This window comes from Erpetoichthys calabaricus, chromosome 14, assembly GCF_900747795.2.
Source record: "Erpetoichthys calabaricus chromosome 14, fErpCal1.3, whole genome shotgun sequence".
Taxonomy (NCBI): Eukaryota; Metazoa; Chordata; class Cladistia; order Polypteriformes; family Polypteridae; genus Erpetoichthys; species Erpetoichthys calabaricus.
The window spans coordinates 26,163,437-26,187,275 of NC_041407.2; the positions used below are offsets into that span (position 1 = coordinate 26,163,437).

Consider the following 23,839-nt stretch of genomic DNA (forward strand, 5'->3'; position numbering starts at 1 on the left):
CAATCCTGGGCAGGGTGCTAACCTACCGCAGGACACATGCAAACACACCAAGCACACATTAGGGCCAATTTAGAATCGCCAATCCACCTAACCTGCATGTCTTTGGACTGTGGGAGGAAACCGGCGCGCCCGGAGGAAACCCACGCAGACACGGGGAGAACATGCAAACTCCACGCAGGGAGGACCCGGGAAGCGAACCCAGGTCCCCAGGTCTCCCAACTGCGAGGCAGCAGTGCTACCCACTGCGCCACCATGCCGCCCTGGATTAGATAATCCCATAAGAAAATTCACATGCATGCACCAGCAGAAACATAAAAACAAGGATACAGGACAAATAAGAGAAATAAACAACACAATCCCAAACCAGTCGTGTTGGGTCTGCAGTCACAGCAATTTTGGACAAAGAAAGAGCGACTCGAGTCATTGGTCTAAACATTGGATACGTTTGCTGTGAACAACTGAAATGACAGAGGATGATTTTAGTAGGGTATTTGTTTATTTAATGACTGCTGTTTAAGAATATTCAGTCCTTTCTTTTTAATTGATTCTTCTACATATTTAGAATAATTTTTAAACTAATTTAAATTTGTCTTTTAAAATATGGGATTAGAGTGCCAGTGCTCAGCTGAAAGGTTTTAATTCCCTTAACCTAACCTAACCTAACCCATGAGCATGAAAATGGAGTTGGCCACTCCATAACAGCCTCCAATCTTCTTTCCACAAGATTTTGGAGTCTGTAAGAATTTGTGTACGTTTGTGAGGTCAGATACTGATGTAGAATGAGAAGACTTGGCTGGCCATTAGCATTCCAATTAATGCCAAAAGTGTTCAGTAGGGCTAAGGACAAGAATCTGTGTGGGCCACTTAAGTTCCTCGATGTCCTCATAAAACTGACTTTGTGCACAGAAGCACTACCATACTGTCACAAAAAAGTGTCTTCCACAAACTAAAAACTGTAGCATTAACAGGACATTTCATGGAAACCAAGGAGCCAAGCCAAAGCCCTGCTATTATTTCTCCTTCACCGTAACATGCCATCCAGAAGGTAGCGTTCTCCTGGCATCCACCAAACCAAGGCTGGTCCATCAGACTGCAAGATAGTGAAGTGTGATTCATCACTCCATGGCTCCACTGCTCCAGAGTCCATTGGCTTCACATCACTTCAACCAATGCTTGGCATTGCCCATAATGATCTTAGGCTCGGCTACAGAAATCTGTTTTTTAAGTTCTGGATGCATAGTCCATCCAGAAGCCAATGGATTGGCCATTTTTTGTGCTTCAGCTCTCAGTGCTTCCTTCTCTGTGAGTTTATGTGGTCCACCGCTTTGTGGATGAGCTGTTGTTGATCCTCAGTGTTTCCACATCACCGTAATAACACTACAGTCATACACTGATTTATGGGAAAGGTGGCATCCTATGACAGTGCCATGTTTAAAGTCACTGAGCTCCTCTGTACAACTCCTCCTACTGTCAATGGAGATTGCATGGCTGGGTTCTTGATTTGATGCACTTGTGAACAATGAAACACCTGAACTCAATCATTTGGAGGGGATGGGGGGTCTTCTTTCTTGTGGCCATATAGTGTATATGTAGTGTCTAAAAAAATATTCAGTCCTTATGTGCAGTGAGGTACTGCAACACGGCAAACATGCAGCAGCTTGGTTCATCAAATGAGGTGCTGGAGGAACAAAGTCAAGCCAGGTCACTGCTTAGATCACAGCAAGACAAAGACTTTATTCATCCACTTATCTGTGCATTCTGTAATGGCTCAGAACTTACCAGAAGCCAAGGAGGAAGGTTACATAATGAGACACTTTGTTAAAGAAGGAGGATCAAGGCCGTAAATCTTCATAGGACAAGTGCATTTCTGTGCATCGTCCGCATTATCCAAAATTGGGCCCAACAAGGACACAAAGCCACCAGGTGAACTTAGACTGGATCTGGAATGTTTTATGACTGTTTTGTCTTCATAGAGTAATATATATATTGCTCTACTTTCCCCTATTGTATTATTAATATGTAGCCTTAGAACGCCTAATCTCACAGACTTACCACTGTTTATAAGGTATTATTGTATATAACTTATCTCCACCTTCCCTTCTATATCTATAACCTCAGGCAATTAGATGTAGTAAAAAGGCAAGCAGAAGTTAAGTTACAGTTTAAACAATGTATTATTGATAATATTCATAAATAATAACAAAATGCAAAGTACATTTGAATATTGGCAACCATACAACCTGATTAAATGATGATATGTAGTTCAGGTGGCACACAGTCTTCTGGTTACTTAAATGTCTCTAGTTAAGGCATCATTGGTGCTCAGCTTTCAGCCACATGTCTGTTCAAAATGGCTGCTGAGCTGTGCTGTTCATTGTGTTCTCTTCATCATCACAGGTTAGCAAGAGAGATGCTTCTTCATCATATGTTGGTTGGTAAGAGAGAGATACTGAGGTTAAACACATACATTTATAGATGTTCTGTCCAACCCCGAGAGCCAATAGGACATCATGGTACTTAAAGGCCTCTGAGACAAGCCAATTCCAAACAGCCATACCTCAGACCAATGGGGAAATAGAACATCTTAACACCTGCCCCCAAACCATATGTTAAAGTACACCTTAGCCCATTTGCAGGGGTAGAAATGACTTTAGCAAAGAAACACTTGCCAAACTGGTTTAAAACACATATCCCCCAAATCCTGTCGTAAAATTCAAACAGACCCATTCCTGGGGGCTGGGGGTAAACACTAAATTACATTACTTTGCCTAAATTAGAAATAAAGACATGCAAAACATTTATCAAGTTATATGTAAAATCTCACATCACAACAATGACCCCCTTCACTTTCTGCACACTTTGTGTTGTAGATTATGTTTGAAATTGATACATTTGCCATTTCTGCCCATTAATCAAAACTGAATGACCCCTAATGACAAAGTGAGAATGTCTTCAGAAAGATCTACAAGTTTAAAATTTAAAAGCTGACAGCCCCCATTATTAGAAGTATTTAGATCCTTAAATTTAGTATTATTATTATTTATGGGGATTAAGTCTGCGCTTTGCTGGGGCCACTCAAGGACACTCAGAGACTTGTCCTGACACCACTCCAGCATTGTCCTGGCTGTGTAGTTTGGGTCGTTGTCACACTGTTTGAAGTGGCATGCACTCTGGAGCAGGTTTTCTTCCAGGACCTCCTTGTATTTCATTGCATTCTCCATTCCCTCAATTCTGACCAGTCTCCCTGTCCCCATAGACGTGCTTGAAGTGGGTCAGTACCAGCATCTCTTCCAGTTTCGATACTGAGGAGCAGAACCTTTCCATAACTTACTGGTGAGTCTGCCTTTGATCAGTCTTCATTGCCTCATGATGGTCAATCAGTGTTTCACCATACTGGTGCCTGTTTTTAGAGTACTGATGAGCACTGGAATCCCAATGATAATCTTCAAGGGGGACCCTGCCACCCCTTTGATGGAGTGTCGATGTATCCCATCATTTGAATGTCACCGTATCATCATAAAAAGAGACCTGTCAATAACTTGCTCCCCTTCAAGCACTGCTCCATTGCATGATGCTGCTACTACCATACTTTACCATAGGGTTGGTATTAGATGATGAGCAGTGCCTGGTTGTCGCCAGACATAGTGCTTGAAGTCTCATCACATCATTATCTTTTTCCTCCTGCTCTCAAAGTCCCTAAAGCTATCATATTTCTTTTATTGAAGAGTGGCTTCCATCTAGCCTCACTACTATAAACACCTGAGTGATGGAGTGAAGCCCTTCTGACAGCTTCTCCCATCTCCTCAGAGGACTTCTGAATCTCTGCCAGTGTAAGCATTGGGTTTATTCCTGCCTAAGGCCCTTCTTTCCTAGTTACTGCGTTTGACAGATGGCCATCTCTCAGAAGAGTCCTAGTGGTTCCAGACTTCTTCCATTTCACAAATCCTGAGACCTGGGGAGACTCAAAGCTTTCCGAATGGTTTTCTCCCCTTGCCCTGATCTGTGCCTCAACACAATTTGATCATGGAGGTCTACAGAGAGATTCTTGAGTTCCTGGTTTGGTTTTGGCCTGACATGCAGTGTGAATTGTGGACCTTTTATACACAGGTATGTACATATGTGCCTTTATAAATAATGTCCAGTCGATTTGGCACAGCTGGACTGTAATCAGGTTCTGGACACTTCTCAAAGAGAATGAAAGCAAACAGGAAACACTCGGTCACAATCACAGCACTCTGTGCCTACACTCAGTGAAGAACGCTACACAAAAATAACTTGTATAAGTAGTACAGTAGTCTGGAGTGCCAGAGCCAAAAGGCTGAAGGGCTGTTAATACGGCCTGAATCTGCTGTAGACGTCTGTTTGAAAAAGTGAGCGGCAGGTCTCGGTAAAGCTGCATGACAAACGTTTGTCCAAATTCTTTCTGATGAACTCCAAGGCTGGTCTATGGAAACCTGTAGCAAGTAAGAATAAAGAGGTGAAATCTTGCATTGAATTAATTCTGTGGACATTTTTGACAAGAATAAAGTTCAGAGTGCAATGCATGAAGCTCCCACCAAAACTATAACAATGGAAGGGCATCGGGGGCAGGTGTCTGCTTACTTATCTGAACACATCATTACTTACAAACCTGAGCACACTTTTAAGATCTCAAGATGCCGACCTGCTTATGATTCTAATGATTAATAAAATAACGGTGGGAACCCTGAAGCTTTGGAGTGGTCTGCCTGCTACTATAGAGTGAGGGTCCTACCTACAACTACACGCTCATTCAGGAAGTGGTCCCCGGAGGCAGAGAAGGCTCTGAGAGACTGCTTTGGAACTACAGACTGGGATATCCTGCAGGGATCTTATAGTGAGAACATTGAGGAGGTTGTTGACTGCACTACCGACTACATCAACTTCTGTATGGACATTGTAGTTCCAGTAAGAACAGTACACTGCTATGCTAACAACAAGCCATGGATTACAAGTGACATCAAGGGCCTTTTGAACCAGAAGAAAAGGGCTTTTAAAGACGGTGATCAGCATGAGCTCAAGCGCGTGCAGAAGGAACTCCGAGTCCAGCTCAGGACGGCGAAGGAGCAGTACAGGAGAAAGCTGGAGCAGAAGTTGCAGAATAACAGCATGAAGGAAGTGTGGGATGGGATGAAGATCATCACTGGCTGCAGCTCGAAGCGGGGTACCACCATCGAGAGAGACGTGAAGAGAGCAAACCAAATGAACAACTTCTTTAACAGGTTTGACCACCCTAATCCACTCTCACTCTCACCTCGGAGTACTGCACCCTCCACACATCCTTCTGCTGATACCAGCATAGGAGAGACATCCCCACCCATAATTACAACAGCGCAAGTGAGCAGAGAGCTGAGGAGACTTCGTGCCAGCAAAGCAGCGGGTCCAGATGGAATATCGCCACGACTGCTGAAGGTCTGTGCATTGGAGCTGGGGGGTCCTCTACAGCGCATCTTCAACCTGAGCCTGGAACAGGGGAGAAATTATATCAAAAAGAATTTTATGCTCATATAGCACACACTTAATATATATATTTTGTATTTATTCTTATTATTTTGGTGATGCTGATTTATGTCATCTATCCTTTAATTTTCAAAACTAATTTTTTCTTAGGAAATGCTTTTATTTCTTTTTTCAAACTTTGGAATCTGAACTTTGTTTATAACAGAAATATTTTAAATGTCATCCTATCTACTGTAGATGGGGCATTTGTATAAGCAGGCCGGCGTCACATCATTTATTCCATAAGCAGCTTAAGCTTCTGTCCCTGCAGGGTGGTCTGTGCTTTACTGCTACATTTGTGCTCGAGTTATTATTGTATGTTTCCTCAAGTAGCTTTCACCCACGCAAGAAAGTTTGTCTTCCAAAAGTCTTTTGGGAAATATGCAGAACTTATGACTGTAGCATTGGGCCTTAGAACCAAATCGGCCAGACAAGGTGTCCCTGTAATTCAGCGAACGTAAACACTTTGACGCACAGCCATCAAGCCACACAGACAGCCTGACTGAGACAAGGCCTGGAATTAAGGGTGGAAACGCTAGCCACTGCACCACCAGATCATCAGTAGTCAATGGCAGGTTAAAGCAAAGACTTTAATGCCACATCTCTGTTTCCAGAGTGCCTGCAGCACCCTTGCTAAGACTCTCTTTTGTTTCGGTTTGTTTGCGCTGTGCTCCGAGCCTTACACTCAATGCTTCTGGGATGGTCACTGAATTCCTGTCACCCTGAACTGGACGAATGTCATTTACTGCACAGCACCTTAAAACGTCTTTTAGGATTTAAGGGTGTAGTGCTGATTTATTCATGTTGGACAGTAGGTGGCGCTGTTAAAGAGACTACGAGTAGTAAGAAAGATAATGGGCAGAAGGCCATAGAGAGGTGGATTTGTGTGGGATGACTTTGTCCAAACTTGTGAGCAGCTCAATGAAACTTTAGCTGAGGTGCTTTATTGAATTTGGGGCACAGGCTGCCCGGTAAGAACAGTTCAGAAAACAAGGATGTCTGTTCTAAGTATTTATTGAAAACAAAAATCCAAGCCACTCATAAATCTAGATATTCAGTTGTTTCAAGATGTTGGTTGTATCAATACAAAATAATATTTATTATCTGTAGATGTCGGAGATATTGCAAAATGAATCAACCTTTGTAAACAGCAGTTATGGCCTCTCCCGCAGGAAACTAATGATTCTGTAGGCAATATGGTGGAATCCTTCAAATAAGTGTTGTTTTCTACATACACTGTAGATAGATAGATAGATAGATAGATAGATAGATAGGTGTGAAAGGCACTATATATTAGAAAGATAGATGTGAAAGGCACTATATAATAGGAAAGAAAGAGGTGAAAGGAACTATATAATAGAAAGAAAGAGATGAAAGGTGCTATATAATAAAAAGAAAGAGGTGAAAAACACTATATAATAGAAAGAAAGATGTGAAAGGAACTATATAATAGAAAGATGAAAGGCGCTATATAATAAAAAGAAAGAGGTGAAAAGCACTCTATAATAGAAAGAAAGATGTGAAAGGCGCTATATAATAGATAAAGGTGAAAAGCACTATATAATAGAAAGATAGGCAGATAAATAGATAAGGCACTACATTATTACTAGACTTCATTTAATTCATTAGCAAATATATTTGACAGGATTTCAAGTCAGGCGCAGTTACATTTGGAATTTAGCAGTAGTTGAAAAACTAATTAAAAAAGTGATGAAATAGATTTACAGTTTTCCTGCCTAGGACTGAGAGGTACCCTGGTTCACCTTGTTGTGGTGTGTGAAATTTGTGTTGTATATCTTTATTTGTAACTTAGGCAAAGCTATGTAATATTAGTATTTTATTAGTGGAAAGCATTCATGTTTACCCACCCAGGACTAATTCAGGATAGTGAATTTAACGACAGGGTTGAGGGAAATTCCTCCAGCCAGTTTGGCCAATGATTCTCTGCAGGACCCTCTCAGTCAGCCCCACAGGAAAGCCAGACTGCCTAGCTGGCAAACATCAGCTGAACAGATGGTTTTGGGGGGTGGCAGGTGTGAAGGTATTTTGTGCCCCATTGGTCTGAAGTGTGGCTGTTTGGAATTGGTGTGTATCAGAAGTCTTTAAGTACCATGACACCCTATTGGCTGTAGGGTGTGGACAGAAAATCTATAAATTTGCTTGCTTTATCTCTCTATCTCCCTTACAAACATCTGATGAAAGAGCATCTCACACACCATGAACTGAAAAGGTCAACACAATGAAGAGCACAGCTCGGCAGCCATATTGAGACAGGCATGCGGCCTGTTCTGAAGAAAGCTGACCACAAAATGATGACTTAACTCGAGACACTTAAAGTAACTAACAAGTCTGTGTGCCACCTGAAACTACACAGCACCATTTATCAGGTTGTATGGTTGCCAGTGTTCACTTGTACTTTGCTTATTGTTATTATTTATGAATATTATCAATAATCCATTATTTAAAGTGTAACTTAACTCCTGCTTGTCTTTTACTACACTTAATTGCCTGAGGTTATAAATGTAGACATGAAGGTGGGGAGAAGTTATATGGTACAATACCTTATAAACAGTGGTCTGTGAGATTTGAGGCATTTGACAAAGGCTACATAATAATAATACAATAGGGGAAAGTCAAGACAAAAGACACCTTATTTGCTAAAAAAATGGGTTACCTTGGTAACACTTCACTGATTTGCTAACGAAAAAGTCACATGCTCCCCTTTTCTGGCAAAGCCAGATGTTTATGAAACAATGTAACAGAAAATCTTATTAGTGGATTGGAAAACAGGAACTGTCTTCATTGTACCAACATGGCTTGCCTCTATAGAGTTTATTATTTACGCAAGGAAGAAGTTTGTGAGATACGACAATCATCACATGCGAATGGAGCAGAAAACCAGACAGGTAGGCATCATTTATAAACTTCAAATTATTAGTTTCTTAAAGGCAGGCTATAGCTGTTTATGTTTTCCTGTTAAACGTCAGTTGTTTTTTATACTTGTTGAAAAGTGAATATAGTATTTATGTGTTGTCTCCCTTTAATGAAGTTGAGTTAGAACTTGGCCAGTCACAGGGCTTCACTTTGAACCTTATTGATTAGTTTGGTGGCGTCTTAACAGCTGAGTAGGAGCTTCATTTGTTAAATGTGAAAATTTGTGTAATTATATATAAAGTAAGTGGAATGTAATTGTTTGTCCTTAAAATATATTGTTAATGTGTTTAAATTTGTAATTTGTATATATATATATTATATATATATATATATATATATATATATATATATATATATATTGTGGTGGATTGCCGGCTTCTCAGGCCACCAGGAGGAGCTCTCCAGACAGCAGGAACGTGCCCCGAGTTCCAGCAGGGCCTGATGGACTTTGAAGTTTCTACACACAGCCCTGCTGGATACCTTGGGGGCCACCGGGAGTTGCTGTAGGGGGGCTTATGGGCTCTTATGTGCCCTATAACCCGGGAGTACGTCATGGTCACATGACAGGAAGAAACGACGAGCTCCCGGGTTGAAGAAAAGGACTGTTTACCCTGACCCGGAAGGAATAAGAAACTGTGGACTGTTGGGCAGGGACTCCTCCGGATCAGGGTGTATAAAAGGACTGTGGGAAAGCCCAGACATTGAGCTGAGCTGGGAGGTATGGTGGCAAAGTGTCTGGGCGAGGAGGAGAGAGAATTGTATTTGTGATTAGTTTATATGAGTAGTGTGGAGTGGAGGGTGCTTTGTGCACGTGAGTACAAAATAAATAGTTGTTGTACTATTACCTGGTGTTTGGAGTGGTACCTGAGGGTTCAAGAGGTGGACAAAAGCCTTATCTGCTACAATATATATAATATTTTAGTACAGTTTCTAAAATATAGATGTTGTGAGGAAGCTAAAGCATAGTTGAACAGAAACTATTTGGAGTTTCACACATGTGGCTTGTTATAGAATTACTGTATTACAGTTTCCTCCTGTATAATATGTATATATGTTAAGAATAATTTACTTATTTAAGCTGAGTAAATACTTTATAGTTTTAATGTTCTAGCAAATTCCTGATTTCAATGTTATCGTGAGTGTAGTATGCCATCTAGTGGATTAATAAAGTGCCCTGTTAATACCGGAAGTTACCATTGAGACATTCAAGAGAAAGAAACTGGGATAGCAAATTTATGTTTATTATTTTATTTAGACCATACCTTCACATTTGTGTAACTTTGGAAGAAATTAATAAATAGATTTGGACATCTTCATCCATCTCTGACCAGATGAGTGTAGTGGTTGTAATTTAATTCTGAACCAACTTAATTCTTCATTTCAATACTTAAAGTTGAGTTATTTCTCTATGCTTTACTTAATACTGTTAGTGCGTTCTCTACGTGCGGCGCTGTACATTCAGTAGAACACGTTACGTTACACACAGCAGGGCGCAGTTTGAAACTCTGTGCCCTCCATGCCTTACTTACAGCGAGGCAGATCACTAACTGTGACTAATTTGTAGAACTGAATATTCTATTTCAATTACGCTTGTAGGAGTTATAATAGAATGTCCCATGTACTATACACTAATATATAGGCAAACATTTCAAATAACTAAGAAAGTACTTCTATCGACTTAACATACGCTAAGTGAGTAGCACATCTGGCCCCTAATTGCTTATGCTAAGGGCCAAATCAATTAGTTCAACATTACTTAGTAAGAGTCTTAACTATTCAAGGATATTTGTATAAAAACTTCAATCTAAACTTAAACAGAAATGTACAAACACCAACTCAATTTACGCATACAGAATTTAAGATGAACCATTTCAATTCATTACTGTTTCTTGGCGCAGGCACAGTTTATTCACAGGTCTGTCCAGTGATGTGTTTCTTTATCGATGTCTTTACAAAGTAAAGGGGGCAGGCAGCCTGTGAATTCTTGTGAAGAACGCTGGGGTGTTCAGCCTCTTCTGCCATATAAATTTAAATTTATATGTATATTGTGCCTGTAATACCACAAATTCTCTTTCAATAGCTGTACTTATGTTTTCACAATTAGATTCATCACTTTGAAACTGTGTGCCCTCCATGCCTGACCTACGACAAGGCAGATCACTAATCTGTAGTCAGAGGGACGAGAAATAATTAGAATATTCCATTTCAATTCATAAAAACCTCCCATATAATATACACTAATTTATAGGGTAAAATTTAACATAACAAGAAAATACTTCTATCAACTTAATCTAAGTAACTAAAAAATACACAGGCATAGTAGCACTGTTATGTATTATGGTGTGTTACAGTGTTTTAAAAATTTATGAAGTGCAAGGAAGACGAATCGGTGGACTGATTTTAATGAATGAATCGTCTGCTTCGCTTTCTCACAATGAGCTATTTCTGTAAGATTCCCAGTTTCTTTCTTCCTTCTCTTTATTCGTTGTCCAAGCCAGCATATATTTTTGAAAGTGATCATTATATAATTGCTATATTTTCTATATACCCTATGTTTTTTTCCATAATCTTAGTCAGCATCAATAGCCTTTCATCAGCAAGCACCTTGTTACCTCATCTTGAAATGCATACCTGCAGTCCACAGAGAAACTAATATATAATGTCAAAGCTTAGGAGGCACCTAACCTTGAATAGACACCACACAAGAACAGCAAGCAGTGTGAGAGAATGAAAGAGGTGTGTGGTGTGACCAACAGGAGGCGCCCCACACTCCAGACACAGGTGCACATAACACAGTCCAGGGTTCAGATAAAGTGAATTTTATTACACCTTTTCAAGTTCTTTCTCCCAAACAAGTGCTGACAACCACGATTTCAATAATAATTCTCCTCTACTCTCCCCCAGCCTTGTCCAACTTTCCTGGATGAGGTCTACTGGCTTCTTTAATGCCAGACCCCGGAGTCTTCTTCTGATGCCACACAATTACATCCTGGAAGCACTTCTGGGTCAAGTGGATCCTCCTTACAGAGTGTGAATCCTCTCCCCTCAGCTCCCTCTCTGGCGGCAATGACAGGGCTGACCATCAGGACTACAATTCCCAAGGTGCCCTGCGGGTGTACAGATGAGAGCGCAACCTAACGGATGCTGCTACCTGGCGTACCTGTGGAATAGATAGTCTCTAGGAACAGTCTTGCACTATCCTTCCATTGCAAAGGTAGCTGCAACCAAAGTGGCCGGGATGCCTGTCCATCCAAATCCTTCCTTTATGGCTTCCTGTCCAGGTAGGCCTTAAGATAATGCCAGTCCATCCATGTTGGCACCTACAGTGGAGAGCAGCAAAAAAACAGCATCTGTGACTATGAGTGACGAGTATGCATTGTCAGCGATTAGAATTATACTTATAGTTTAATGATGCCAAGTCTTCATGGATGATGTCTGATGTTGTGTGAAGCTGTTGTTTTGTTGTTTCCCCGGGTTCACGTGGGGGATTCTTTTTGCATTGCCGTCCACTCTTTCTTTTTTGCTCAGGGTCCTTCATTTGTGGTGTTCTGTGGTGCTGCTTTCTCATCATCCTTTCTGCTGTTAGGCCCTTTGGTGTGTCGTGTGCAGCTTCATAGTGAAGAGCGTTACTGTTTGTGGCACAAGAGTTTAGATACTGAAATTCCCATCTTGAAGTGATGGCGACTTTCTAACGTTTTTAGTCCACTGGCCAACAGTTTGGCTTGGCTGAGACATTAATAATAATAATAATAATAATTTTTTTTTACATTTATATAGTACTTTTCTCACTACTCAAAGTGCTTTACATAGTGAGTGGGGAGCTACTTACACCCCCACTAATGTGCAGCATCCACTTAGATGATGCAATGGCAGCCATTTTTGAACCACTGCACTTACCACACATTAGCCGTTAGGAGGTGAAGAGGTGAGGGACAGAGAGCCAATTAGAGACATGGAATGATTGGGGGGCCTGAATGACTAGGCCATAGAGGGTAATTTAGCCTGGACATGAGGATACACCCCACTCTTTACACAGGATTCTCAGGGTCTTTGATGACCCCAGAGAATTAGGACCTTGGTTTTTACGTCTCATCTGAAGGATGGCACCATTTTTACAGAACATTGTCCGCATCGCTGCTCTGGTGTATTGGGATCCACACACAGACCACAGGGTCAGTGCCCCCTGCTGGCTTCACCAACACCTCTTTCAGTAGCAAGCTCTTCCTAGATGGTTTCCCATTCCAAGTACTGGCCAGGCCTGAAGATGCTTAGTTTCAGCTGGGTGACCTCTTCTGAAGGACCAGGCGGTGTGGTTTCAGATCCACAAAGAGAAAGTGGCTGTCAGTTCCCAGATTTTAACTTTAAGTGAGACACTGTAGAGATTTTGGAGAGTGGGTGTCCTGGGTCCCCTCAGAATAACCCTTGGAGATCAGTGAGTGTTTGTGCATCTATGACAGAATGCGTGGGTGCAGCTCATTTTTAAAAAGGAATTCTAACATCTCATGATTGGTTTAAAGTCACCTCTAGTTACAAAATCAGGACCTACTCATAGTCAAGTTATTCTGTTTGTCTGACCTCTCATTCCTTGAATTACAGCTCTTTGCTGTTGCTTGAGTCCATTTCATGCCTTGTGACTCAAGACGTTTGCAGAGTGGCCTCTGGAAATATGTCTGATTTCCACTTTCATCATCAGATGAACTACAGGCAGATTCTGGTGGAGTTCAGTCACTTATTTTGTGATGCAAGGGGAGATGGCACAGCTGGATGTCTATTAAATCTGCCACCTTAACCAGCCTTGTGTGCCACTAATGCCTAGAGGAATGGGCAATGCCCACTTTGTCTTACATCAGGTAGTTCATGTGCTCTTCATTCTCTGATTTTACACCACCTTGCTTTTCTTGCAGCTTCAGTGCCTGAAGTTAGATCAGAATTGAAAGTCATCCTGCAAATGGTGCTGTTGATCTTCTGTGTTCTCCTAGTGGCCGCCCCCATATTCTTTTCTATTTACTGTAAGTATCATCCATACTGATAAGGCATTGAAAAGTGAAAGAAATGTGAGTGCTTTGTGTATTTCTTATATATGCAGTCATTGGCCCCTTAATTAGGAGGACTTGCTCATTACCTCAAAACAGCTAATCACGTGGCTGTAATTCAATGTACATAGTGGGGTCATCTTAAGGAATAACAAGCTGAAAGGAAGATGAATTTCTGGGGTGTTAACCCAGCCATTGCTGTTTACGTCTACAAACTCTCGATGGTGTAAAAGGAAGCAAAACTATTGCCATAGTAATGAAGTGGCTTTGTATTAATCAGACTTTCTAGTCTGCCGTCTGCAGGTCACAGAGCTCCTTAGCTCTGGTCGCTCTGGATAGACATGTCACTTCCTTCAGGGATGTCAAGTTCTTAGAGGTCAGGGACCAGAAGGGGAAGTTGCCCTCAGTGGGTGTTTTCTCTGTACTTTGGTGAAAGAAAAGGACAAGACAGTTAGCCACAGTGGCCCCTCATGACCCGGGGTGGCATCACATACCTGGGATGAACTTGGAGGGTGAGCCTCTGACATGCATGACAATAGCAATTGTGACCTTATGCAAAGATCAAGGGGAATTGAAAATTGAACGAGCTCACTTAAACACAACAGTGAGATTTATTGAATCCATTTTTTGTTATAAGTACACTTACCAAAAAGATTTTGTCAAAATTTACTACAAAACCTTTACTAGTGAAAGAACAGTCAATGAGGAGAAATAATAAAGGGGAATTAAAAGATACAGACAGTGAAATAGCGGATGGCCTAAACTTACATTTTTCTGAGGTGTTTAGAAGTGAGCAAGTGGATAACCTCCCAGAGGTAACAGGGACTACTAAGGAGGTACTGAGGGATTTGGAAATTGTTGAAAGAGAAGTGCTGCTCAGATTAAATAAGCTGAAATCAAACAAATCACCAGGACCAGATAATATTTTCTCTTGAGATCTTAAGGAGGCTAGCGAGTACAAATATAATTTTAGGAAGTCACTGCACACTGGAAAGATTCCAAAGTACTGGAAAATGGCAAATATTATCCCATCATATGAAAAGGGTGACAGGGCAGATCCAAGCAACTATAGGCCAGTAAGCTTAACATGTATCACAGGAAAATTAATGGAAAGAGTTATTAAGGATAAGATTGAGCAACACCTGGCAAGAACCTCCAGTGGCAGGTCTCTCTCTGGCTGCTCACGTCAGAGGACCCTGTGATGTCATTCAGGGGCCTGAGGCTAGAGGTACAAACCCGGTGTGCTGGCATACAGCTAATTTGAAAATATGCCATTCAATGGGTCCACAGGACAAAAACACCGGTGTTATGGATAAAATGATGTGTTCATGTAAATCAGATATAAATAAATAATAATAAATAATAAATAAGTGCAGCTGTTTTTTACTATATATCAACGATTGGAAGGGCACTCAAAATGTCATGGAAGTGTTGAGGTGCCAGCTCGGTTACCCCTTTAAATCCAAATGTAAATAATCTTAAACAACATGAACATTCATTGACATATACAGATAATACAAACAAAAGAAAGTCAAGTCTTTTTGACATCTATAAGGAAAATCAGCTCAGCAGTGTGGGTCATCTTTAGGAGCTCCGTGCTGCTCACAGTTCTGATCCGATATGAGACGCCATTCTCTGCGGTGTCCACTCTTTTATAGTCCTCTGGCCATTAGGGGGCAGCATCAATTGCCCTCAGGGGGCGTCTTCTTACTTCAGTGGGTGACAGACAACAATGTTAGCGACTGCACCCCCTCTTGCCCTGCAGTTGTATCGCTTACCTCTGATAAACCTGGAAGGTGATCCTCTGACAAGCATATGTGACACCTAATATCATAAATTAACCTGGGAATGACATTAATAGCAAAGATATTTTACCATTTCTACATTTTAACCATAGCATAAACCTTCCTGGCGGCATGGTGGCGCATTGGGTAGCGCTGCTGCCTTGCAGTTGGGAGACCTGGGGACCTGGGTTTGCTTCCCAGGTCCTCCCTGCGTGGAGTTTGCATGTTCTCCCCGTGTCTGCATGGGTTTCCTCCGGGCGCTCCGATTTCCTCCCAAAGACATGCAGGTTAGGTGGATTGGCGATTCTAAATTGTCCCTAGTGTGTGCTGGGTGTGTTTGTGTGTGTCCTGCGGTGGGTTGGCACCCTGCCCAGGATTGGTTCCTGCCTTGTTGGCTGGGATTGGCTCCAGCAGACCCCCGTGACCCTGTGTTCGTATTCAGCGTAATGGATGGATGGATAAACCTTCATAAACTAGTTATACAGCATGTGCGTGTGACCAGCTAATATTTAAAACAACTCTCATGTTAAATATGCCATTATAAATACTAAGATGTACAGGCTAACACACATCATAATCAGCAGTTAAGCCCAAAAACAGGTTTGTTAATGTAATGATGACAAATCTCCCTCCATATCTCAGGAAGCCTAACATTTATAACTGCAAATTCCCACTCTTACGAGCCGCTCCTCTTGTGCCATCCCCATCGTGTAGCACAGCTAGGATCACTGACTGACCTCCATACTGACATGCTCTCTTCTTGCAATCCACCAAAAGTCATCCTCATCTTCTGCCTGGGACTCATGTTTATGTGGTCCTCTGTATTCTGGAATCTTCCCAGCCTTGATGGATGAAGTGCAGACCTTCCTGAAACTTGTGGAATGAAGAGCCTAAGTCTCTGTGTGTCAGGTCACTGTCAGTCAGGCATCCAGCCCCTCCATCTTAAGGGGAATTAGCTAAGAGCTACAATGCTGATACAGTAGACAGATAGATAGATAGATAGATAGATAGATAGATAGATAGATAGATAGATAGATAGATAGATAGATAGATAGATAGATAGATAGATAGATAGATAGATAGATAGATAGATAGATAGATAGATAGATAGATAGATAGATAGATAGATAGATACTTTTATGTCTGTGTATACTTTATATTTCTGTGATGCTATGCCTTGGTCTGGCATTAAATTTCTAAGCTGTTCCAACATATCATCCATATTTTTCTTAAAGGTTGTCGAGGTTTCTGCTCCAATTTCATGTCTCTGTAGTTTGTTTCAGAGTCCTACAACCCTTTCTGTAAAGAAGAACTTCCTGGCTTCAGTTTTAAGTGCACTTCCCCTTAATTTTCCCCGATGTCCTCGAGTATGTGATTCACTCTTCTGAATTCTGTTGGATTTACTTTATTAATGCCATGGAGGATTTTACATACCCAGATGAGGTCCCTACATGATGTCCTCTGCTCAGACTAAACAGGTTTAACTCTCTGAATCTGTCACAGTATGACATGTCCTTAAGTCCCATGATGCACCTGGTTGCTCTCCTCTGCACAGCTTCATGTGCTGCTATGTCTTTCTTGTACTGCGGTGACCAGAACTGCACACAACACTCCAGATGTGGTCTCACTAGTGAATTATTTAGTTTGAGCCTACTGTCCACTGACTTCACTTCAACAGTTATTTGTCTTTATAATTGCTGCTGCACATTGCTTAGTCGCTGAAAATGCTGTGACGATCTACTAGGAGGTCATGTGGACTGTCTGAAGTCAGGTGAGAGGCCCGGATGTTGAGACTTGACACAAGTTAACAAAAAAAGCAAAAAGTATATCTGAGCAAAAACTAGTAAGGCACAATCTTTGATCCGTTGTTACAAAGTGATGAAGTAAGATGAACAGAAAACATGGCAAGTAATTCTTTGCAAAACTGATTGCATTTCTTAACTCAAGCATAAAAGATATATTATTTTGGATTACTGATTGTATGAAATGAGTTGTTTTCCTCAGATGGCGTAACATCAAATCGCAAGGAGCAAGAACTGGAAGAGTTAAAAATTGCAAATTACAACTTGACCAGTAACAACAGTGCTCTGTCGGTGGCTCATGCTATCCTGCAGTCCCAATATGAAAGAAACAACAGTTATCTACAGGAAAGTCGAGATACCCTGCAGTCTCAGTACACAGCTCTGAATAAGAAACATGAAGAACTGGCCAAAGAGTTCAGTAAACTGCAGGAATACTACTGTGATGGTACAAACACATCTCACGGTGAGTCCTTTGCTACAGGATGAGTAGATGGTGGGCTCCTTGGTCATCTAATCCCTCATTTGTCATTTGCTCTTTTTGTTTCATTTTACACAGAAAACACTTGCCGGCTATGTAAAGTGGGCTGGATCCCCTTCGGTTCCAAGTGTTACTTCATCTCCATTACAACACTGACCTGGAATGAGAGCCGTGATTGGTGCCTGACAAAGGGTGGACAACTAGTGAATATAGAAAGCTTAGAGGAGTGGGTATGTCATTTATGCAGGTGGACTTAAGATGACTGTCTTGAAAAACTACATACTGTAAGTTAAACTTTCAGGAAAAAAGCTATGAAAGTGCATTAGAAGAACAATCCCAGATAACCTAAGCTGAAGTTGAGTCAGGTCAGTATGTCATTAAAGCAGGTATGTCTTTCTTTAGGAGATTCCTCCAATTGATCTGGAGAGTCTGTCAATGCATTTCAAAGGCCCAGGCCAGGCGACTGTCGTTTAATGTAAAGTCTCAATGACCTTTTGTTTTGTGCCGACTATGTATGTGAAAAAGTAAAGATTCTGTCAGAGGACTCTTTCCGTCTTTCATCATTCATTATAACTGACGTCATCAGACGTGCTGTGAATCCTAGATTGCTGTTTCTTCTTTCTTGCCTGCAGGAGCTCTTAGAGTTACCATTTCTACATTACATTTACATGCATTTCTGGTTTTTGCTTGGATATCTGGGATATACATATTGGACAAAAGAGTCATTGGTGATGTGCTAGACAATCAGAATATAACACAATTTAAGATTTGCTCATCATTTTTCCATGAAAAATCACCATGTGACCATTACATCACTCCAAATCAAACACAGAATGACACTGAACTCAACTTCTGAGGTGATAGGCCCCTGTTAATACCCAAATCAGTACAAATGTCTGCAGATTCTGTCATTGGTTGATATCCTTTGGGAGGCTGGGGTTTTTGTGAGATTTCCCCCGGGGATGTCATATTTAGCATCCAGTATCTCTGTTAGCACACTGACACATTTTTTGTGTCGGACATCACTGCCATCTGCTCATGTGACACAAGAGGTGACACCATAGCTCTGTTTATTATCAAAGCAGGTGACACAATGAGAGTTTTGTCTGTTCGTTGCATTTATATGGGGAGACTCAGGTCAGTATATGTTAAAGCAAAAAAGGAGATAAGATGTGTTTTATTTGAACCTTTTGATTGATTGTGACTAAGAGAAGATAATACAATATAACACAGACACATGTGTCACTCAGCTTCCTAATTTCATATTTTCTTATCAGGAATTTTTAAAAAGAAAAGCTTTTATTATCGGAGCTGGAGAGAGACATTATTGGATCGGCCGATATGACATCAGTAAAGAAGAGAAAACCACCAGGATGAACGGTGAGCCAGTAAACTCCAAAAGGTAAGAAGACTCCTTTCAGTCTGAGACGTCTCACTTTGCCTGAATGAGCTACGAAACTGAATTAGGCAGGAGCAGAAGGGGGCTTACCTACAGATGGCACTTTACTGTCATTAGAGGAGAATAACAAGCTGTTTGCAATCTTATTTAATAGCATAAAACAGATGAACTGACGTCAAAATAATTTGTGCCTTTCTGACATTATTGAATAACAAAGCATTTTTGTATAAATATCACATAAATATGACTGGTGACTGCTGACTTCACATTTACCGACTCCTTTCCCTAATCCTGCCAGTAATGCTGGCCTTACACATGTAGTCATGAATGTTGTGTCACAGAGCTCTGAACACAATAATGAAATATGTTACAAATGACAAACGCTTTACAGTGCAGAAAACCAAAGCACAAGTAAATAAGTGAGAAGGTCATTTCTGATCTTAAACACCCGGCTGAGGTGTGTGGTTTCTATTAGGAGTGTTCTTAACAATTTTGTTTAACTCATCCACCATGGCTAAGTCCTGCCCCAGACTGCCCGTGTCCAGTAAGTATGGAAAGTTCAGTTTATGAGCCACATGACTGACTGACAATCCTCTTTGCTGCACAGCCTGGTGGTCTTTCATCAGTGACGTGTCTGAACTCAGGTGATGTATGTGAGCCTACAAGGTCAGTCAGCTCAGGAGAAAGCCTGACAGCTCCTCTTGTGTTTCAGAGCCAGTGACGACTACAAAAAAAACTGTTTGGTGATACGGCTGGAGTCAAACCAGGATTCTAGAGTAAGGTGTGAAATTTGTGATCGATGGATCTGTGAGTCTAATGCGTTTCCACTTCATATTTAAACTGCTATCAAGAGTTACAGCTACTGTAGGTGACAGAGGTAGTGAGTGACAACATACGTGACATACAGGACTGGGAGGAAATGAAAGCTGTCATCCTCTTGTAATCTCAGTGTTAGTCTGTGGCTTCTTCCCAGTTCTGACTGAATAGACCCCCGGACCCTGAACTGCACACGGTGGTCATAGATAACAGATGAAATGATAAAGCTTCAGTTACATATGAGAAGAAAATGCACAGTTCCTGATTTTTATAAAACGATTTTGTATTTGTTTAACAAGCAACACATGTAAGTAATTTTAGCATTTAGTCAAATGAAGATACGTTACCAACAAGTGTTTGTCTTAAGTGATGTGAAAAAGTATTTACCCCCCTTTCTAGTATTTTCTGTTTCTGCGTGTTTTACACAAAGCATGGCCTCCAACATTCACAAAAATGCAATATTAGAAAAAGGAAACCCGAGGAAACACATAATGCAGTTTTTAAATCACTGCTTTCTTTATTTAATGATCAAAGTTCTTATCCAACACCTCTGTGACTGATGTGAAGGTGTCATTACCCCCAGAGTTTCAATTTGTTTGCTGCAAGTTTAGCACCAGAAATAAGAACTAAACACACTATAATTTATAATTTGAGATCAGACTTTCACGTTACTGTTGAGGAGTGATATCCCGCTGGTCTTTCCTTTCATTCAGATGCATTAAGAGTATTGTGAGTATAAACTCTTCATTTCAGCACTTCTGTGAGGTACAAGTTAGCAGTTTGACGAGGCTCTGAAACTCTCTGTGTCCTCTGAGCCATTCAGCTGTAGGTTTTCTTTTTGGTGGTGGAGCATTGACCTGCTGTGTCATCCGGCTACACCTTGGCTTCAGGTCATGGACAGCGGACTGGCTTTTCTCCTAATGAATGTTCAAAATGGCAAGTCGTCACACACTGAGCAGCAAAGCCCCCCTCTTCATCACACTACCACTCCTATGTTTATTTGTAGGTATGAAGTTCTTATCATTGATTGCTGTGTTAGTTTTGCACCAGACCTAGTAGGACCTGCGCCATCCACAAAGTCCTTGTCTGTCTTTATTACAAGAGACGTGAAGATGATCGAGGTGACTCTGTGCAGTTATGAGATGAGCACCAAAGCTGTTCTTGGATAGCAGAGTTGTTTTGTCTTACTGCTCTCCCATGAGTCCTGCTTTTACTCTTCATCTCTCATACCATAGAGTCATGAACTTTGACCTTAGAGGAGGGTAGACAGGCCTGAGGGTCTTTGGATGTTTCTTCTGGAATTCTCTGTGACTTCTTGACTCAGGCATTGCTGTGCCCTTCAGGGACATGTGGCAGGCCAGCTTCTCCTATGAAGATGTTGCTCTTTTCTGAATGCTTTTACTTTTGGAGATGATGGCTGTCACTGTGGTGTAGTGGAGTCACTTACGTTTTTTACATGTCTTCTGAGATTTCCTTTGATCAAGACTCAGTGATCTTCTAGAAACCTTAGGGTGACAATGTCACTGTCATGATAAGTGACAACATATGGTGAAGTTTAGATTCAGTAAGGCTGACTGTGTCTTGTTATCAGTCATCTTTGCTCAGCTCATTGCAGGAGTCACTAAAGAGACAATTCACCAGGCACACAGCAATACAGCTGTTGGGTAACTTTATTACTTCAATATCTTAGGCAGCAACTTATAAACGGTGCTACACATTTACTCTGATTCATGTTCTCTAATATTACATTTTATTTTAAGATCTGAAGCCATTCATTGTGACAAATTTACAAAAATGGAGAACATCTGGAAGGGAGCAAACCCTTGAACATCACCGTGCATTTATCTGAATCAGAGCTGCCATTGTGAAGAGCATTTACCACCGCGTGACATGACGTCTATTCTGTATTATTAACGTCCAAGTCTTAAACATTTACCACCACGTGACATGATGTCTATTCTGTATTATTAATGTCAGAATCTTAAGACAAGTTTTATCACTTATGGACTCTCATAAGCCAGCTACTGATGATTTGACTTTTTAAGCAGTGACAGTTCTCCTTCCACTCTGTCACTTTATATTTTTAATTCTATTCATATTGATGTCTCACATGCTGAACTCTGTAATTTTAATACTTGTTATATTTTGATCTTCAGTAGTTTTTATTTTCTCGTTCAGTATATACAAATATTTTTGTAGATTTGTTCTAGGGGCCCATCTCACAAATGATCTTGTATTGCCCTGTTTTGTTGTGTTGATTTTCATTGTATTCTTAGCTTCAGATGCTGTGCTCTATGATACGGTTTGTGCCGAATAAATATGAATTGCTTAATAATGTCTGTTTGACTTCCTTTACCTGTGCCCTTCTTTTGTATTTTGACTTTGAGAGAATGTACTTCTGTATCCTAGGAGATATGTCACGCTTTACATATTTTATTTGCTAAATTAACTTTGCATTTTTGAAATTTGTGATCTTTCTGTCCACTCAGAGTTAGTTTGGTGATCCAAGCCCCTCTCCCTGTTTATTTCACATTGCCTCCTGCACTGCCAAATTTTCCATTCTTTCCTGTGGTAGAAATGTAACGTCTTTAATATTAAAGAAAGAAACATCCTCTAACAGGACAAATCAGTAATCAGGCAGGAGACATGGTGTCTTTTAATTACTCCTCAGCAAAATGCCTTAGAGGGAACATTCTTCAAAAGCAGTCGGTTACAGCCTGGTCAGAATGATCAGGGAAACAAAGAATAGAAGTTCATTTTATAAACTATCGTATTTACATACAGTGTCAATCAATGCATACATTTTACTCTGAATGGTTTACACCCAAACAAAAGTCTGTTTATTATAGACTATAATAATTATAATACTATAATATTACTATACTATTCAGACTATAATATTATAATAATATTCTGGTTCTTCTTGTACCTTTTGAGTTGAGCTACCATCCTTGAACTTTCTGTGCATATAACAATTGTCCATTCTGATTGTTTCAGGGACATCTTCTGATTTCTTAGTCATCTTTCAGCACATTTTGTTGTTCACTTGACCCCTATCTGGCCTCCTGACAGGCCTGCAAAGGTTTCTGACATTCATTAACCCTTAATGCTATTTCTTTAAAATGAAAGCTATGTTACCCAAAATTATTTTTCCACAGTCCTCCAACTCTTGGATGAAGTGATGTGGTGTTTCAGGTATATTTTCTGTGACTTCAATACCTTGGAAGTTTTTTACATTTTAAAGAAAATACAATTAAAATTGGCTTTATGGACACTGATCAACAGCAAATACTCTTTCAAGTCAAAGTGAAAACAGATCTCTGCAAGGTGATCTAAATTCACGACAAATCTAAAACACAGAATCAGTGATGGCATCAGTTTTCATGCCCTTCAAGTCAGTATTTAGTAGGTGCCCCCTTGGCCACCATGACAGTGTTAGGTCTGTGTGCACATGTCTCCCTGTCTCTATCATTTTTGAACATTTTCTCTCCATTCATTTTCACAAAACTACTCAGACTTTATCAGGAGTCATGGAGATTAGGAGTGATCAGTCTTTTTCAAGTCCAGCCACAAGTTGTCAAGTGACTTGAGATCTGGACTCTGACATGGCCACTTGAGTCTGCTGCAGAGAAATTTCCCCTGAGTCTGATGCTGCCCACTACATGCTTCATGATGGCAATGGTGTGCTTCAGTGCCTGGCTTATGCCAAACCTGGGGTTTAGTCTGATGGCCTAAATGCTCAATTGTTGCCTCATCAAGCCATAAAACCTTCTTCCAGTTGATGTCAGAGTCTCCCATGTGCCTTCTGGTAAACTCGAGCGGAGATGTCCAATGCGTCTTTCTCTGTGTTGTGTATGCAGTCTCTGTAATGTTAGCTATCGAAGCTTGTATAGAACTTTTAATCAATATATAATAGTCTTTACAATCTAATACAAGTATAAACTTATATGAAGTTGTAACAATGAATTATTAAACATAAAGATAAGGATTGAATGTAACTAAAGGGTTAACCAAGTATTGCTTGGTTAGGTGAGGTTTTTGTCTCATCTTATGGGAGCCACCAAAGTAGGTTAAAA

The 23,839-nt window shown here is 40.7% G+C and overlaps 1 protein-coding gene across 1 annotated transcript; it reads left to right on the forward strand.

Moving 5' to 3' along the window:
* Positions 1 to 8,243: 8,243 nt before the first annotated feature.
* LOC127525870 (B-cell differentiation antigen CD72-like) lies at positions 8,244 to 17,805 on the forward strand. The gene is made up of 4 exons (XM_051918936.1): positions 8,244 to 8,423; positions 13,356 to 13,460; positions 17,273 to 17,533; positions 17,627 to 17,805. Exons 1-4 carry the CDS (start codon positions 8,330 to 8,332, stop codon positions 17,803 to 17,805), a joined length of 639 nt encoding a protein of 212 aa, XP_051774896.1. The 5' UTR covers positions 8,244 to 8,329.
* Positions 17,806 to 23,839: the final 6,034 nt, after the last annotated feature.